Below are 19,543 nucleotides of genomic sequence, written 5' to 3' on the forward strand. Positions count from 1 at the left end.
AAACATTTTTTCCTCCACTTTTCTGTGTCTCATATGCCTTTTTTAAACATATGTAATGATGAAAAATTTTGAATATTGAGTCATAACTAGTCTTCTGGCACTGAGCTCCACCTGCTGACAAGTCTTTGAAATATTGAAGAGTCTGTATACCAAGTCTCAGTTTTATAAGCCGTTCCAGTATAATGACGCAGTATGCAAAATAAATCTATATGAAGCATTTCTATAGTGAGAAAACCATATAGTTTTAAATACGTATTATTAAAAATAATGTGTTTGCACCTTTATAATATCTGGTTTTACCATGTGAGGAAAAAGGAGAATCAGTATTAAAGTGGGATACAGCTTTTACTATATTATTGCTAAACAAAATTAATTACTATTTTATATTAACTAAATCTATCGCCAGGCTTAAGCACTCCCTGAAGATTTCCTATGCTGTAACAATCTCCAAGTCAATACTGATGCTGTAATTTTGAAATCTTACTAAGAAATGCAAACCACCATGATTGTACTTAACTACCTGAGTAAATGTTTAACTGGCACTGCAATATTCCAAATATTACTGACGGTTTTATTCCTAATCAGTTCATTAGACATATAGAAGTTGTTGCTGTTTTCTTGGTTTTAACTATAGTGGACTACTGTTATGCTCTGTAGATCATATTAGTAGCAAGAATAGTATATGTATCTTAGGACAAATGACAGGCCATACATCCATTGACTGAACACCTAAACACTGAAAAGTTAATTCAAGCTTCCAGTTGCTGGTTAATTTTTGTAAAGTGACATAATATGCAACAATTTGGATATTACCACATTTTGGCAAAACCCCAGCTGTTTACAAGGAATAACCAGCTTTTTCTTAGTATCTATCTCCTTATTTTAATGTAAATATAGAACAAAAAGTTAACTATGATTCTCCTGATCACATAACTCTAAGGGGCTCAAAGACATTATTTTAAACTTGTAGCACCTTCACCATTAAAATTATCTCTGACTTGCATGGTTATCTCAGTAGAATAGCATAAATGATAGAAAGAATGTTTTATTTTTCCACATATGATGTTAAAATCGTTAAATACCATGTTCAGAAATGGCTAAAAATAGAATGTGTTCAACTTCTTGCCATACTACAGTGATTGAACAAAACAGAATCATCCAGCAATTTCATTTTTTTTTTTAAAAGTGTATTTGAACACCAATACACAGCTAACATTCCACAAACAATAAAGTCCATTGACCAAAGCAAACCACACTGAAGACACTTACAAAATATGAAAATTCCTACAGTTAACAGAGGAAAAAAAAAACAAGGAAACAAAGGATGTTATAACACACACATAACCTAACACTGTCTATGAAAACACATTAAACAGCATTTCAGTATTTCATTCCTTGTTAGCATTCTATTGTACTGTTACCTAATATAAGAGATGGAAAACAAAACAATCTGTGAACTATTCCACTATGAAATTGGCTGTATTTATGACACCACATACCTCAAGACATGAAACTTCACAAACTTGTTTTGTGTATCATATTTTTAATTCTAAATTACAAAAAAAAATCCACTTGTGACTGAATACATGAAAATTTACTTCATATGCATGCTCACAACACAAGCCAATTATGGTTTTGTCATTCTTAGGAAAAGAATTTGTAAGACAAGTGTTTACGATGAATTTCTGAAGAAGAATAAATAACCATATTCAAATGCAGTATCAGACAACATTTAGATGAACTGCTTTTAGATAAAGAGGAAAAACCTAAACAGATTTATAGCTGAAGAAACAATGATCCTCTTGAATAATACCAGGACGAGCAATCAGCAGCAAGAACATTTCATTTCTGATCATTTAGCAGCCATGTAATTTTAAGGAGTTTTACTAAAAAAAAATCCCATTACAAAAATCACCAGGATGCTTATTTATACAAACTGCTCATCAGTGTATTATTTTTTCATCTTGAGATACAGTCAATACTGCCCTCTCAAGGTACAGCAATTTGAAAAAAGTTTCATTTAGATTGCAGTTGTACCTACTGCTCTTTAGTCAATTTTACTAGTACAGGATATCAACTTAATAGTTAAACAAAACTTAAGTGGTATTTGCCTGTCTTAAATAACTTACTCAAGGGAAATCACCAAGCACTTAAGTCATATTCTTTTATTTTCATGGTGTATATGAATTATAAGACTAAATCCTCTGATGCCAAAACAGCAACAGGTTTTTTTACTCTCGGCAAATTTATTATATGCAAAGACATATTTCTTGCATCATTCTAGAAATCTTAGTATGTACATCCTCCAACAAAAAAAAAAAAAGATAAATTATCATGGATAGTTTTAATTAAAAAAAAAAAAAGAGGTCAGAATTCTTCATTGGGTATTGTACATATAAGCAAGGATTATTTTCTCTCACTCACTGAAACAGAGATTTGGACACCAGAAAACACATTTTAGAAATCTTGAACAGAGGTGGAAGAATACCATTCTCTTGATTAGACTCATCATCTCAACTAACCCTTACAGACAATACTCATTAGCACTACTACAGGATATTACATGAAATAACTAACAAGATATCCTACCCCAAAAAGATTCCAAGCCTCCTAATCTTTCACAATTATTATTCTGATCCTTTCTTTCTTCTTCTCCATCTTTTTGAGCTTTATCAACTCCTCCTAGTTCATGACAAGCATACAAGCTTTGTAAAATAATGTTTTTTACCAGTGAAAATGGCAATCACCTGCCAGTGCCTGTAAATATTAAACAGTAGTAGTGGAAGCAAGAGAATACTGGCAATTAAGTGTAACTGTAGAATGGGAATTGAAGAAAACTCAAACTTGGTTCCACAAATGGAGAAAAGAACAGCATTCCTCTCAGATACAACCACTTCATTATTACTTCACTGAGTTACTGCTCTGTGGGCCAAAAGAAATGGCAGGCTAAACCGCTAAAGAAAACAAGTCACAAGCATTTTGTATGTGTCAAACCTAATCCTTAAAAGCAAACACTACTGCTTGTCCCTTTAGTAAACAGGTAGTGTCTGTTTGCCTTTTTATGTGACCTGCTATCTCTACACATAGCTGCATGCAACTGAGAACAGGAAGTCACACAAACATTAGCAAAGTACTTATTTAAGTTCCTTGGCATATCATCACAGCACAAAAAGTTGCTTTTGATTATTAAGAGCATGTAAACATTTAAAAATAAGTTGCAAATAAACCAGTGTTTGTTTCTGTTTAAAGAAAAGAGTAATTAAAGTTCATAAAATTCAGTTCTCAATTACACAATGTGTGATTCCAAGAGCTTTTACAGTTTTCTGTCTACAACTGTGAATGTATTTCTTCAACACAGCCAATGAAATTACCCATAGCTACTCAGTCATGGTTACTAAATCTATTTAAGGATTTACACTTTTGACTATAAAACAGTCTAATGAGACTTTAAGCATCAAGTTTACAGAAAACCAAACCAAGTCAACAGACATACAGAATCATCACAAGTTATCGCAACTTTAAAAAAAAATCACACAACTGCACCGTTTTTCTGAATCAAGTCCCTACAAATGCAAAGTGAAGTTTATTCACTTCAGTCATCTCTGTGAATAACTTGAGACTCTGATCCCAGGACTAAAGTAGAGTAGCAAAGCTGCACAATTCAGCAAAACAGATGTAAAACTTACCATGGAAGTCACTGATCTGGCATCTTCTTCATAATTCACTACAGGTGGTGGCTCTTTCCCATCATTCTCTTGAACCTTTTGTTCCAGTAGTTCTTTCTGGGCTGCAAATTTTGCCTCAGAGCATCTTAATTGCTGAACTGTTTGCTTAAGTTCTTCCAGCGCTTGCTTTTGGCTCAGCAAGAGTACAATACTGTAGAGAAAAATAACAAACAATTTAAAAATATATGTGATTTAAAATATATACTTTGTTTCATAAGAGCTAAAAAAAAAAAAGCACTGATATTCCTCAACAGAATTATTTGTTCAAAGATATGATCACATGAAGCAATTCTAGGAAATTTTCAAAGCTACAAGACAATGCAAGCAAACACTTACTTTGCCATTCTCTTTTCTCACTGTATCACAAAAATCGTGTTGTAATAAATATAGATGAAATGACTATTTTCATCCACTTTTGATTGAATTTATAAACACTAGGGTTCCCTATCCTTTAGAGAAGAAATACATTTTTAGATTATCATTTCCAGTGGTGAGAAACCCACTGCAATCCACATAGTTGTTGTAATAATAATTTGCACTATTAAACTCACTTTACATCCAGTATAAATTGGTCTGGTGTCAAGTTAGAGATATCTGTTGTCTCTCCTGTACTGCGTAAGTATTTCTGGACTGCAGTCTAACATTCTTCCTATGAAGCTGAATAAATTGAACCCTATAAGGAGCTAAAAGCAATTTTTTCTTGTCTTCTGCATGTTTTTAAGGCTCTTCTCCGAATACCGCTCATATCCCTAAATACTCCAAGACAGACATAATTCAATCACTATTGAAGGACTGGCAGATTATTTAGAACATCTACATGTACCTAGATGACTCTATTATCCGTAAGAACCAAAGATGGACAGAAGCTGCCTGAAAGATAGAACCATCCACAGTACAATACACACACTCTTAAAAGCACTCTACTGGAGCCCAGTGATATGTGGCCAATAAAGAGACGTAGAGTTCTCACAGTCTGCAAGAACAGATGAAGGAGGCAGAGGGACCAGAACTACAAAGAATTAGGACAGTATAAAGAAAAATCCCAGTATTCTGTCATACTGTATCTTCAGGATAATCCCTGGAAGACAGACTCTCCTGCAAGCCCTATCCTTGGAGAAAAAAAATAAATTAAAAGTCTTTGATATTGAGATTGTTCCTTCACAAACTGATGCTGAGCCAAATGACTATTTAAACAGGTTCCAAAGTGATAAGGGAACCACCTTCATTGGCAGGAAAAGATAAAAATCATATTCATATAGACAAGCATTGTACTGAGTCACCAAAGAACAGAACTCTGTACAAATAGCAGAATGATCATTCATGTAAAAAGGATAAGTATGATGTATGAAGACACAATCAGAGGATCTGAAACTGAGGTTTGGCATGAGACTGCACACATTTAAAAGCATCACACAAAGAAACGAACAATTATCATGGCATTATCCTCAACATGATGTTTTTTCATCTGGTCCTCAATATGAGAGAAAAAGAGATCACCCTGTGAAAATTATGGCCTTCCACCATCAGCAGGGGTTTCGTTAACAGATATTGGCTAGAATGACAACATCCCAAACACCGAATGGTTTCTACTCATCATGATCTGGAGACATACCCTACATGTTAAAAGTCACGAGCTATTCTCTTTCCTGAACTGTGGCAAGGTAGATTCTTATCTAATTCATTTGCCCAAATCCAACATAGAATGCTCCCCATTCTGTCTATGCACGAGGAATTAGAACCTATAAAATTATTTGCCTATGACTTCCATGAGTGGAAATTTTACAGTCCTTGTGGCTAGCAGGAGCTACTAGCAACCTCACAGAGTGAGATCTTGTGTGAAGAATCCTGGCAAGACCAGAACAGAGCAACAGGTTGGGAAATGGTAAACAGGCAAAGTGAATCAAAACCCAAATATTCAATATGCTACCATGTTGGGAGGGCAGATGGTATGCTTGACATACACATATATACATAAAATATAATTAAAACACTCTCTGGGTTGCAGGTGATATTGTAATTTGAAGGCAGAAAGGGATATTAGCACCAGGGCAATAGTACCAATAGAGCTAAATATTGAGGAGGAACACAAAACCAGAGGTCTGGAGATATACTTCTGTACGTACCCTAATGAAAAGTGCGCTATGCGCGAAGATCGATTTGTACTGTTGCCAGAATCAGACACCAAGAAATGCTTTCAAGACCCACTCAGACTGCCACTGCAAAGTCTGTAAACAACTCAGAACTTGTGGTACTGAAGCTGTGTCAGAAAAAAGTGGAGAGACAGCTGAAATATAAACTGGTCAACTGAAGAGTAAGAAAATAGGATTTTGCAGAATTTTACCATCATTTTGCCCAGATAAAGCAGACAAGGAGATTTCCTCAGCACTGCAGCAAAAAGCTCAGAACCTTGAGTGACGGTCAACAATAAAATAGGGTCTAAAGTTCTTGCATTTGGAGTGGACCTCCTCACTTTCTTTCCTGACAACAGACTTGCATTGAAACAACAGAATAACCTCTGGCTCAAGAGGCAAAGCTTTCATTTATTGCTCAACTACTTTTACCTTTCACCTTGCCTTGCACCACTGAGGCCAGTGCCATATGCTATGACAGCAGTTAAGAACACACAACAGCTGCATGAGATCTTCTAAGGACTATAAGTTCATGCAAAAACATCCTGATCCTGGTTAAAAGGTGAAAACAGGGTCTGTTGGAGGAAGGCATGAGCAATGAAAAATCAGAACTGGGGTGATTTCAGGGAAACTTTTCTCCTACAACGAGAAATCTAAGCCAGATTTCATGCCTTTTTAGAAAGACCTCCATCTCAACACCACAAATATCTGCTACATGATCAGACAAAGGAGCTTATCCAAAGCAAGAAACACAGGGACAGCCTGAACTATTTTCAGAGAGAGATAACTGATAACAAAACAATACTGAGGGAAAAAACCAACTAAAAAAAAACAACAAAAAATACCACCACACCACCAAACTCATCTAGTTAAAATACAGTTTAACCTGTAAGTAACATGCAGCAAGGAAGATAGGTCAAGAACCCAAAAACTGGAAAATATACTGTGAGTACGTGTGAACTTCACCAAAGAAAAAACAGGAAAGTAGCAAATCAAAACATTGATATCAATATACATACATAAAGTTTTGGATATGAATGAAATACTAGCCAATGCGTCAAGTGACAAGATGCCTTCAACAAGGACCTTCAAGACTTCTTCAGTGAATGAAGACAGGATTACCTGAGGACTTGCATTCCAATTCACTGGTATTGTAAACTAATATTTTTGATGAAGTAAGGTTATGACTGATTGCAACAAGAATCAGAAAAACATCACTACAGGCAGAAGTTTTCTTTATCTGTTGCATTAACTTTAGACTGGGATGCGAATATTTTTTCTAACAAAAGGTAGGAAAAAACCTTAAGATCTCGCCCAAGACTTATACTTTATAATAATGTTTTATTTATGGGACTGTAAAACACTCAGTAATCCCTCATCTTCATTATTTACTATGCGGTGCTACAGGATATCAGATCTACATTCAGTTTTGTAAAGAAAATGCAACAAAGAATGAACTTAACCCAATGAGTTCCAGCATATTATTGCATAAGGAAGAGTACATGTCTTACACATGACTCTGAAAAAGTCTTTCACAAAATTATATCTACAAAATAAACTCAGTCAGAGAGGCAATCTGAACTGACTCCTCTTCTTCCAGCAAGCTGAAGTTATGATACTAACTAAAGGTCCAGTTCTTGAGCTGCCCAACACTATGACAATTATATTAAACTAATGGAGCTGCTCAGTTCTCCAATAAATTAGGATTTTTTACCTGTGGGTAAGGGTTATTTTAAAGATGGGAAACTAACTTCACAGAATCACAGAATCACAGAATTATCAGTTGGAAGGGACCTCTAGAGATCATCTAGTCCAACTCCCCTGCTAAAGCAGCATTGCCTAGAGCACATTACTCAGGACTGCATCCAGGCGGGTCTTGAAAATCTCCAGGGAAGGGGACTCCACAACCTCCCTGGGCAGCCTGTGCCAGTGCTCTGTCACCTGAACAGTAAAGAAGTGTTTCCGTGTATTTGAACGGAACTTCCTGTGTTCTAACTTGTGCCCATTGCCCCTCGTCCTGTCACTTGGAACCATTGAAAAGAGCCTGGCTCCATCCTCCTTCAACCCACTCTTTAGATACTTGTACGCCATAATAAGGTCTCTCCTTAGCCTTCTCTTCTCCAGGCTAAAGAGTCCCAGCTCTCTCAGCCTTTCCTCATAAGGGACATGCTCCAAGCCCTTAATCATCTTAGTTGCCCTTCGCTGGACTTGCTCCAGCAGTTCCCTGTCCCTCTTGAACTGGGGAGCCCAAAACTGGACACAGTATTCCAGTTGTGGCCTCACCAGTGCAGAGTAGAGGGGGAGAATGACCTCCCTCGACCTACTGGCCACACTCTTCCCTATGCAGCCCAGGATTCCATTGGCCTTTTTGGTGACAAGGGCACATTGCTGGGCCATGGATAATTTACTGTCTACCACAACCCCCAGATCCTTCTCCTCTGAGCTACTTCCCAGCAGGTCCGCCCCTAACCTGTACTGGTGAGTAGCATTCTTCCTCCCCAGGTGCAGGACCTTGCACTTGCTTTTGTTGAACCTCATTAGGTTCTTCTCTGCCTGGCTCTCCAGGTCACTCTGGATGGCAGCACGGCCCTCTGGGGTGTCAGCCACCCCACCCAGTTTGGTATCATCAGCAAACTTGCTGAGGATACACTCTGTCCCCTCATCCAGGTCATTAATGAATGTATTAAACAAAATTGGACCAACTTATTGTTGTTTTTCACAATAATCACTTCTACAAAAGCAGATCAAAATTAGTGGAGGTTATTTCTTATTTAAGTGTTAGGAATTGTATAATAGACACTTTTCCCTCAAATTATTATATTTTGAAACTTCATTTCCACTTACTCAGACTTCTTTTCACAAGTCTTAGAGGACTCTTCTATTTTCTTCTCCAGTTCCAACACAAGTTCCTCTTTGCTCAAAAGAGTTTGCTGTGTCTGAATCAGTTCTTCTATTACTGTTTTTAACCTGCAAGACACAGATTTCAGAAACCCATGTTGTGAATACACAAACTGCATGTATTTGGGAATATAAGAGGACACATAAGAACATAATAATAAATAGATTTTACAGTGCTAGGAGCTAGTGCAGCTTCTCAAAAATCTGCACTGCTTCATATGTTCATAATAATCCAAATAAAAGAACAATTTAAAAAGTGACTAAGAATGCAGACCATATAATATTGAGGTAGGGGGAAGGGGCTGAATGTGAAGAGTACAAAAGGATTATTCTGGATCTTATGATACACACTAACTGGACTGTCATTTAGAAGATCAATTTAAATACATATTCAAATAAGCAAATATACAGGGGGAAAAACAATTCAAAGCTTTATTTATGTAGTGAATGACTCTAAGATGATCATTACCACTCAGAAATGAGATCTTAGAATTAAAGTAGATGATTCCATGAAAACACTGGCTTGATCCACTGCAGTGGTCAGAAAAATAAAACTCTCTAGGATTTGTTAAAAACAAAGCAGAACAAGAGTACTGGAAACCTCAGTATGCCTCCCTCTAAACTATGCATCTGGACTACCTGTGCAATCCTGGCCATTCATCTCAAAAACAATACAGTAACCTTGAAAACACTCAAATAAAGATGACAAGCTTGATAAAGGATATGAGTAAGTTTTGTGAAAGGACAGACTAAAGATAAAGATGGCTCTGAAAAAGAGATTACAGATTAAGAGTATGACAGAAGTTTACAATATCATATGCAGAAAGGAGTAGATTTTTTCTATTCTCTTCCAAAAGAAGAGTTTAAGAGCCATAAAATGAAACTAAGTAGCAGGTCACATAATAGGAAGTTAATCTCTGGAATTCCTTGACAAAAAATTCTGTGGAGAGCAGATACTTGTACTTACTGACACTGACTGGACAAATTCATTAAATAAAAATACCTCTAAGGCTAATATAAACTACCTGTAAGGCTAAACAAATACTACTTCTGTTTCAAAACATTTCTGAGCTGAAAATTATGGGAGGCTGAGAGATCATTCTGAGGAAACAGCATTGTACTATCATTCTGTTCTTGTCCTCCTCTCTAGACTTTTCCCTGTTGGCTAATGCAAGAGAGAAGAAAGTTGGTTAGGTCAATCTTTGGTCTGACCTAATTCAGTTAAACTTTTTTGCTCAGAGTCCTAAATCTCTACCAGAAAGTGAACACCTTAAAGACAGCAACGCTTAAAAGAGCTATTTGATTCCTGTTTCAAAAATAATACCACACCATAAAATTTGTCTCTGTAATTCACGAAAGAATTTAAAGTGGGTGAATGTAAGATGTGTAACAGGACACAGTGGAAACTGTATTGAAAATGTATATATGTAGGCAAATATGCAGGCACACATTTATAAACACAAATATGTATTTCATCAGAATCATTTACTAGAAAAGCAGCATTTCATATCTTTCACTTAGACATTCTGATGTCTTATTTCTAAACAATGGGATACAGAGGACAAGCTGAACAAGAAGTTATTTCTCTTTTTGAGCTATGGAAGGCAGAATCTTTGAAAACTTGTAATACTTTGTTGAAAAGGGAGATTCAGTATATATTTTTTTCCTGTTACTGTGCTGAAGTACATCTAGGTGTACATCATTTACACAGTTTAAGCAGAAATAATGTCAATTTAGTAACAATGCAGAATATATTATAAGTAGAGATATGTTTAAAGGGAAGGGAGGGGCTTTATTTATCAAGGGATCCTTTCATAAGAAAGATGAAGATGCTTCAGGACTAAGGAGGAGTCTAACAAAGGAGACCGAAACTTCGTATTAAAAAGGTTATTTCAATACCTATTAAGGAATAAATTCACAAAAAGTAATCAGATTGCAGAGGAAAAAGGAGAGGATTGTTAATGACCCTGAAAATGAATTAATAAAATCCAGAGATTCTGTCATGTTGAGAAAACACAGAGATCAGAATAATCCGCAGAAGACACTACAATGTGTTTACAGTTGAAATACCTCACTGATATTAGGACTCACGATGATTTTGGTTTTCAGAAAAACCTACCAGAACTAAGGATCATAGTTTGATTAAGCAGATGAAAACTTTCAAAAAACTTAAAAAAAAAACACAATAAACCATTGATACCTTATTTAGATCAGGTTTGCTTTCTAAAGGAAAAAAACTTCAAATAAGTCAAACATGGACTGAAATACAGTAGAGAAAACAAAAACATCATCAACCAATGAAATTCTGAATCTTCCATTTTAAATTGCTATGATCAGTATAAAAAATTTAAATGTACAATTAAGAGTTGCAATCTCACAAGTGACTGAATCAGACCATTTTATGTCAAAAGCTGAGGCTGATAATATAATAAGAACATAATAACCTCAGCAGGAGATTTGCTCCCCAGTAACAAATGATTAAAGGTGAAGTTGGTTTCCAAAAGTAACAAAAAGATTTAACTAAGCAATATATTAACAAATACATAGAGTGGTAGTTTATCACCCTGGATAGCTAAAAGCTCCACAAAATGCAATACAACAGCTACATCTGTGTTAGTAAGTTAATGTATTTCAAAGGTTATAATAATGAGTAAGAATTTACTTTGGAAAACAAACGCAAACAGAAAACAAGTAAAATAAACATATTTATGAAAATTTTCTGCATGGCAATTCAAATCACTGACTACGTCACTGTACTCAGCGTTTTCCTCAAACGATTTAATTATTTTTCATGGACTACTGAATGTGGAAACACTTTTGGGAAGATGAATCAGTATGTTCCCAAGAAGGATTCATGATGGATTTGAGGCATTGTATAAATTAAATGGCAAGGAGAGGAACATATATTGAAAGTGTTGGCAAGCTTTTAGGGAGACTGAGGAGGAGTATTTTGTGCAAAGGAACAATAAACCAGCATGGGAAAGAGTCTATACCATGAAAATATTATTTTTGGAAATGGACCTTAAAAATGAGTACACAGCTATGCAATGATCTGAGTGAGCCTAGATACAAGGTATAACAGCATTTCCAAATGATGAAAGGTTTGTAAAGAAAGACTTACGTGATTTGTAAACTTTCTGCTGTTAGATTATTCCACATGATCTCATTAGCTTGAAGGTTTTCATTTTCTTCTAGCAGAGATGTATCAAACTCTATTTCTTGTTCAACACCTTCTGTAGACCTAATTTAGTAAATAAATGTTTTATTTTCAAAATTAATATGTATGTTTCAGTAAACCATAAACCCAATCATTATGTTTTGAATTATTTTAATAGCTAGAATATAGTTAAAATTACATATGAAATAAAAGGTAGCAACTATATACATATGATTTTTCCTTTGAATAAAGAACATAATCTTAAAATCATACCAGATGATAAAATGGCATAAAATTCTTTGAATCAAGACCCCAGTATAACCAAGGTGCTCAAGGCGTATCAATGTGAATGGGTCCACTCTTTGCTGATCCTGCTATAAACCTGCACATGGCAATTACCAATTCGCACGTAACAACAAAAAAGATAATGCAAGTAGTCTTAGGACTATTTCTGCATATACTAATACAGAGTAACAGTTCAATATATGGTAAATACAGTATATTTTTAAAGTAAAAAATTTCTTGCATGATCTGCATACTCTGTAGACTCAGGCACTGCTCAACCTGCAATAACTGCAGAGTGCAGTTACCTAGAGCTCACTTTAAACTAGAATATGGGCAGTAAGAAAAATAAGGCCGAGCAACTTAGTTTAGCCCAGAATGTAAACTGCAGCCAAATACACAGTAAAGGAGCTCACACTGAATCTGGACTGCCATGTATAGTCTGCTGTCAGTACCAAAGTTATGGCTCTTCACGTGTAATAACAGTGACTGGAATTTTGTTTTATCAGAGCCAGCCAAAGAGATGGATGGTTAAAGAAACAGTCTGACTTCAGACAGCTTTCTATACGTGCAAGTAGAACAATTTTCAAACTAGGATAAAGCTTTACCAGCAATGTTGTAAAAGGAACCAAACAGAAACAAGTTCAAGTTGGATCATTTAAGCAGTGTTGCTAGAGTTTTCTTAAAAAGAAACATGAGCGTGTTCACCAAGAACAAATGTATACCTGTGAGTATCTATGAAATCATTATACTCAGAGTTAGGGTCTATCTGTTCCACCGAGGTCTGGATCTCTTTATGGACATTCACAATCTCTTCTGTTACAAGACTGGTGATCTGGCTATACTCATCCAAGATTCCTTTTCTAGAGAGGAAAAAAAATTCTAGTGTATAACATGGCACTGAAGGCATAGATGGCATGGAAGATACTTCAAACTTTCAATTTGCTGTTTCTACAAACTCTTGGTGCAACTGGCTAAAAAGGGAAAAAATAAGACAATATCTTACTCAAAGAAATAACAGATCAACTGTGGCCTTTTTTTTACAGATGAGTGAGAAGTCCCTAAGACCAAGCTCCCTGTTTTGATTTCAGTGCATCTACATACAGGATAGCTAAACTAAAAACTGTAGAAATCACAAGGAAAAGGAAGCTATACAGATCATTGATGAGACTCCTCTTCACAAAGGCCTTATCATGCTTATTATGACCTACACTAAAGCTTTTGACACTCTGACTGACAAAATAAATATATTCTGGCATAAAGCAAAATGAGTCACAAAATAGTGTGCATTTCCGGTAAAAAACAGTTTTCTTTATTGTTGCAACTATCTTCTTTCATACCTTTACTTTATAATTTGTCACTCAGACAAAAATAAGCATAAATCACAAGTTAGCATATATGTACAAGAAGAAACAAGATCAAGCAATAAGTTCCTGTAAGAAAGTGCAAGCCATCCAGTGTTGCCTTAACCTGTTTCCAAGAGTGGGAAAAAACAAGGGAATAGGGAATGGTAAAGGAATAGGTGATGTTGTGCCGCTGCTCTTAATAGCATCCAGTAACACATCCTCAGAACACCCTCCTATTCTATTTAACTTTTAGCCTTCCATAAACGAACCCTCATAATCATTTCCTAATTTATATTTATCTTTGACAAACTTGCTCACTTGCCAGGCTCTCAAGCACGGTGAACTTTCTTAAACTGCCAATGAACTTTGGCCAGCAGAGAGGAACATGCACAGAAAAAAATATCAATAGAATTTTCAAGTTATGTTTACTGTGTAAAAAAATTTAAGTGATTGGATTTTTTGAATGCTTTTCCTGAGGAGAAAACAGACAAGAGAAGGCATCAAATCTTGCCTTGCCTGTGAAGAACATACATGAAAAAGTTCCACAAAATAGTTCAGAGTGGGACGAAAAGATAGGCGAATGTCAGCTCCAGCACTGCCATACCAAAGAGAAAGGGAATTTATGTCGATTACCAAAAAAAAAAAAAAAAAGATAAAATTCATTAGCAATGTTAATCTACACTTCTTCAAGTTTACCAAACTAGTTCATCTGCAAAATCAGGATTATTAAGGGAGTATGTTTCACACAGATGGCCACACCAAGCTCTACACCTGAAATCACCACCTTTTCTTGTACACTGAAGATACTAAAAAGGAGTAATTTTCCAATACATTTAGATCTCACAAAAAATGTCTATGTAGTGACAAAAATATTTTTACACTTTTTTACTGCAGACATAGCAAAGGTTAGTGGGTTCAATAGGCTCCTGCTCCATCATAAAATTCTTCAGTGAACTATTATACCTCACAATTCTGACAAATCACCTTAATTACAGCACACAAATTTTACATACAAAATTAAGATTAAAAGGACTGTACAGAGACTACTACAAAGGTCTATTTCATTTCTATACCTGCACCAGAATTAAATTAACTAATATGATACCGCATAGGGCAGTTAATGGTGCCTGCACCATGTAAGCATGTGAAGCGTGAAATCCTCAACTCTCCCTCACTTCCCCTGTGCTGAAGTTAAGATGAATGTAGACTTCAGATAAGGTAAGGTAAGGTAAAAATGAGTTTAAAAAGACTGCTTCACATCTAAATGAACAACAACTACAAAAAAAAAAAAAAAGTAACTGCCCTTTCTTTTAGGCTAAGTGATTTAAATAACACCCCAGAAAATGACCTACAGAGCAGACTCCCTAACCAACTCCCATTCTTCAGGAAAGACAAAGCGGCGGCACAGTGGTTACAAACCAGAAAAGAGGGATTAAGGTCTTCATTGTCTCTTCTCAGAGATCATCAGTTTGCACACCTTCTGTAATCATGTAAAAAATGATCTTTCAGGAAAAAGGTAATTGCATTTTTAAGGTTGGATTCCTTACAGTGAGATCAGGTTTATATGATCATTCTACTTCTCCCACACATATGATTAACAATGCATCTGCCAGGCCGTCCTCCACAATGATGTTCAAGACAGCTGGCCAGTTTAAACCAACTTTGTTGCTGGTAGAACTTCATAAAAATGAGACTACCAGAGAGGCAACAAACTTGTCATAGCATACCAGCTGAACAACAAAGCATGAGCTCAGCTATAAACACTGCAGTTAATCTGTAAGATTTGAAGTTTCATGAGAAGACAGTGTCTTGCTAGAGTGTTTAAGTAACCACTCAAAACTACTGTCTGCATTATTTGGACAGACTTTTGTATACACAATTACTGTCAATTGAAAGATGAAAATACCTTTTTTTGTTACCCCTTAATATAGAATCAATTAATCACATTTTATAGTTTTCAAATAATCATATAAATTAATCAAAATACTACACATATAAAATCACACAAGTTAAAAATATATAACAATATATCTTACAGGGCTTTAATCATTTCTTCTTGCATCTTCTGTAGCGAATCAAGTAACAGAGGAAGCGTGGTATCATAATACTGGTGCTGATGTAACTGTGCTCCTTTCAGTGCCAGCACATACTGATTATGCAACATATGAAGCTTCATAGTGGCTTTATCACACCGATCTTTGGCTTTCTCAGTCTCCTTTCCTAAGAGAAAACAAAAAAAAAAAGAAAAATGCACACAGTGATTTAAAAGTATACAAACTTGTAGATGACATAAAGCTATTAGACTTATGGTAAGTTTGCACCTTTTTCAACAGTAGTGTTTTCAAGTAACTCCTCTGAAGAAGGTAAAATCTGACCATTTTCAGGTCTTTAGTAAGATCAAATGTCTGGGTTTCCTAATTAAAAGACTAAGTAAGAAAAAAACTGCTGTACTTTCTTTGAGCAGAAATATGAAAATTCTTTATCTAAAGTATATGAGAACCACTATCTACACATGTATAAAAATAATATAACTATGAATAATAATAAACAAAACACATACACGACTATCACAAAGCTAATCTTTTATTAGCCTCAAAGCAAATGAACATTTTTTAATGAAGAAAGAAAAAGATGTCCTAATAGGTCAGATCCATGATTCATTAAAAATCTGTTTATTGCGAGCAAAAATTCTATTGCTACATATCATCCCAATAAAGCAATGGTGTAGTCTACATAAAAGTAGCTGAACTCTTACACTGTTACTCCTGTCCAAAATGGGCAGCTTCTCTACTACAACTTAACATTCCCTTATCACTGTCAGTATGATGATCAGATGATCAGGAGGTTGCCTCCACAATCTCAGCTTTACATTAGTAGAGACTAAAAGTCCTCAAGTTCATGCTGACAAGACCACTTCAGTGCTGAACCTGAGAGCTACAAGGTATTGCAAGAGGTCACCTATTCTATTCTTTGCTACAGTAATTGCACAAATATGTGGCAGATGTTTTTATGATTTTTCTAAGATCTTCAATAACAGATAACTTTGCAACTTCCTAGTATCATTCAGGCCTAGTGCTATGCTAGCTGAAAGCATTCCCCCACCTCCCTGCCCCTTCACTCTCCAATGTAAAACTTAACTGCTTTAATTTAAACCCTTATTTACTTCACATGTGCCATGGGTATGAGAAATAGATTCTACCATCCTCTACAATCCATCTTTTATATATTAGATTATATACTCTCCTCTTCTGCCCAATGTTCTAAACCTCATACTAATGGACCTATAGGTCTTCTTTTATAGGTCCTGTTGTCTTTTTGCAGTTGACTGGTTCACAACCTTACACAAGTGCATCTTCAATCAAGGCTCAAAGCTAAAGAATAACTTTACATTCGAGATACTTCTAGTTCATAAAAAGATAAGAAAATTAAAATTAAAACAAAAACAAAAAACATGGGTTTTTTTCAGACTATACAAACATGGCATCACTGATTACTTTTGCTTTGGCATCTGATCCTGCCAAGTAATGCTATCTTTTTGAGACTCATTTCTCAATTTATCACATTATTTTTAATTCTACAGCTGCCCTTCAGTGCACTTTCAATCCCTTCAAGGCATAGTGGTGCCTGTGCATTTAATAAACAAACTCTGAAACAAAGTAAATATGAAACACCGAAAGACCACCCAAACCTAATCTCAACATACATCCTGCCAAGTCCCATAGGATACATTATTCTAACAGGACCTCGTTAACCACCGTTCTCCAGGCAGCTTTACGCGAACAGTTGTGCACCTCTACTACAATACTTTCAACTGGATCGTGCACTGCCCTTGTCATAAAAGGACATGAGACTATTTTGACATGATGCCTTTACTGAGACACATAAACTCTTAGTCATATCCTTCTAATCTTCTTGATATTTATGAATTGTCTCATTACTTTTTCAGGAACTATGGGCATTTTAAATGAATCCTGTATCTGCAATTATCAAGTGCAGATTCACAATCACCTGCACAGATAAGCATACACTAACTAAACAAATCTCATTCAGACCACTACATTTCTTATAATCTCAAAATAATTTAAGTAATAAAAAAGATTGGACTTTAACATTTCTACCACCTATTGCAAAGTAGTTGACTGAAAAAGAAAAAGGAAGCATTCATAGCTAAACAGCAGAACAGAGGTTTGGGAGCCGTCCTTGAAAAGCTGAAATTGTGTCATATGAGAAATACAAAAAGGATTGTGAACTCCAATAAATTAAAATACACAAACACGTTAAGGTACATAAAAAAAAAATGTTGACGGAAAAACTTGTAAACCAGTAACAAATCCTCTTTCACATACATTGAAGTCAGCAACCTTGCAAGAAAATACAAAGGACAGTCACTATATAAAAGGAGCTGGTAAGGAAAAAAAAAAAAAAGCTTTTTTTTTTTGCATTTGTGTTCACTATGAAATACCTTCAGAGATTTCCAGGCTGAAATGCCTCTTTATGAAAGAGTCAATGAAGCTCTCTCTTCTGAGGTGTCAAAAGAAGAGGTTAGAGAATAAGTGAAATAAGCAGAGTATTGGATGGTTTTTAGCTTTGGAACTTTAAAGGAACTTGAGAAAGTTTTAGCTGAAATGATCAGTTATTACAGGAGAAAGCAGGCACTCAGTGGAGTACCCCAGGAATATCAGTTGGGTCCTGATACATGAGTTCATAAAGATAATGATGAAGGTGCTGTCCAAAGGAGGCAAATAGGGGAACCAAATGCAAAGAACTGGGAAAAAACCTTAAAATGTACTGATTAAATTACAAAATGGTAAATTATAGTGTGAATATTTATAAAGATACATATGGGGAAAAAAATACTCAAGCCTAGTAATCTTTTGTAAGCATACTAAATGCATTCAGGAATGAGATCTCAGGGTTAGTACAGAAAGATCAATGGAAATGCTAACTCAGTGTTCAGCAGCCATCAGACAAGATATTATTTAGCAAAGGACTAGACAGTGTCATTATGCCACTGATTAAGTCCACATAAAACAGTATGCAGTTCTTTTACCTCAAGGAGGGAGTGTTTGAAACAGGAAAGGTCTAGAAAAGGGCATCAAGCATTATAAGGTGGGAAACACAAGGAATCCAGGTGGAACAACTAAAATGAGGACTTGTGAAGCACAAGGAGCCTGAGGAGCAACATGAGAGAGGGAACACATGGTTAACAGACCTTCCCAACTTCTTTCAATGTATCAACTGTAAGGCATTATATGGAAATAGTATGTATTTTGTTAAAAACAAAGGACATTCTTCTTCAACTACCATGTAGCTAACCCATGCAATTTTGTGGTCAAAGTTATTGTAAGCGTGAAAAACTTATGTGGTTTAATAGTGAATGGACATGTGTAGACAGAAAAAAACGTGGAAAGCTGCTAAGAACTAGGAGAGACAGCACTTCTGACTCAGTAACTCCGTACATAACAAATTACCATGAAGTTGAGACAGCTGTCTATCTGTTTGTCCTCCAATAGGCCTCTCTAGACATTTGCTACCTGATCACGGTCAGCTACATTTTAAGCACAGAGTAATAAAAATTACTTAAAAAGGATGTTATGTTTGTCATTTAATTTACAACACTCTAACAGCTGACCTAATTTTATACATGGAAGGAACAGATTTCTTACACTGCAGTTTAGCTAAATAAGCAAAGTTACTCAGCACAACAAAGAAAAGACACATCTACAGAGTTGCCACCAGAGAAATATTTGTCATTTAGGTATGAATGAAACAACCCACTTTGGAAATTTCTGTAAAACAGTTTTGGAGAGACAAAAATCTCATCTCTCTCTAAAACTTTGCCAGAGGTAACAGACTTTGTCTTTGGCAAAAAATCAAAACTTGTGGTTCACGGGAAGACTAATTTTTTTATTTCCCCAAAACAACAACAACAACAAAAAAAAAAACATTGCATTATTTCTAAATTAAATACAGAACATTTGGAGGAAAAAAAATATTCCAACACAT

The 19,543-nt window shown here is 35.5% G+C and overlaps 1 protein-coding gene across 1 annotated transcript in view; it reads right to left on the reverse strand.

The window, feature by feature from the left end:
- FER (FER tyrosine kinase) overlaps positions 1-19,543 on the reverse strand; it is a 173,901-nt gene that overhangs the window by 124,714 nt on the left and 29,644 nt on the right. Inside the window, exons 6-10 of the mRNA XM_082497917.1 lie at positions 15,574-15,757; positions 12,917-13,054; positions 11,874-11,993; positions 8,699-8,821; positions 3,687-3,876 (exon numbers count right to left, since the gene is read on the reverse strand). Coding sequence (XP_082354043.1) covers positions 3,687-3,876; positions 8,699-8,821; positions 11,874-11,993; positions 12,917-13,054; positions 15,574-15,757 — 755 coding nt within the window. The remainder of the gene's footprint in view (positions 1-3,686; positions 3,877-8,698; positions 8,822-11,873; positions 11,994-12,916; positions 13,055-15,573; positions 15,758-19,543) is intronic.

Source organism: Vanellus vanellus (genome assembly GCF_965231255.1).
Source record: "Vanellus vanellus genome assembly, chromosome: Z".
NCBI lineage: Eukaryota > Metazoa > Chordata > Aves > Charadriiformes > Charadriidae > Vanellus > Vanellus vanellus.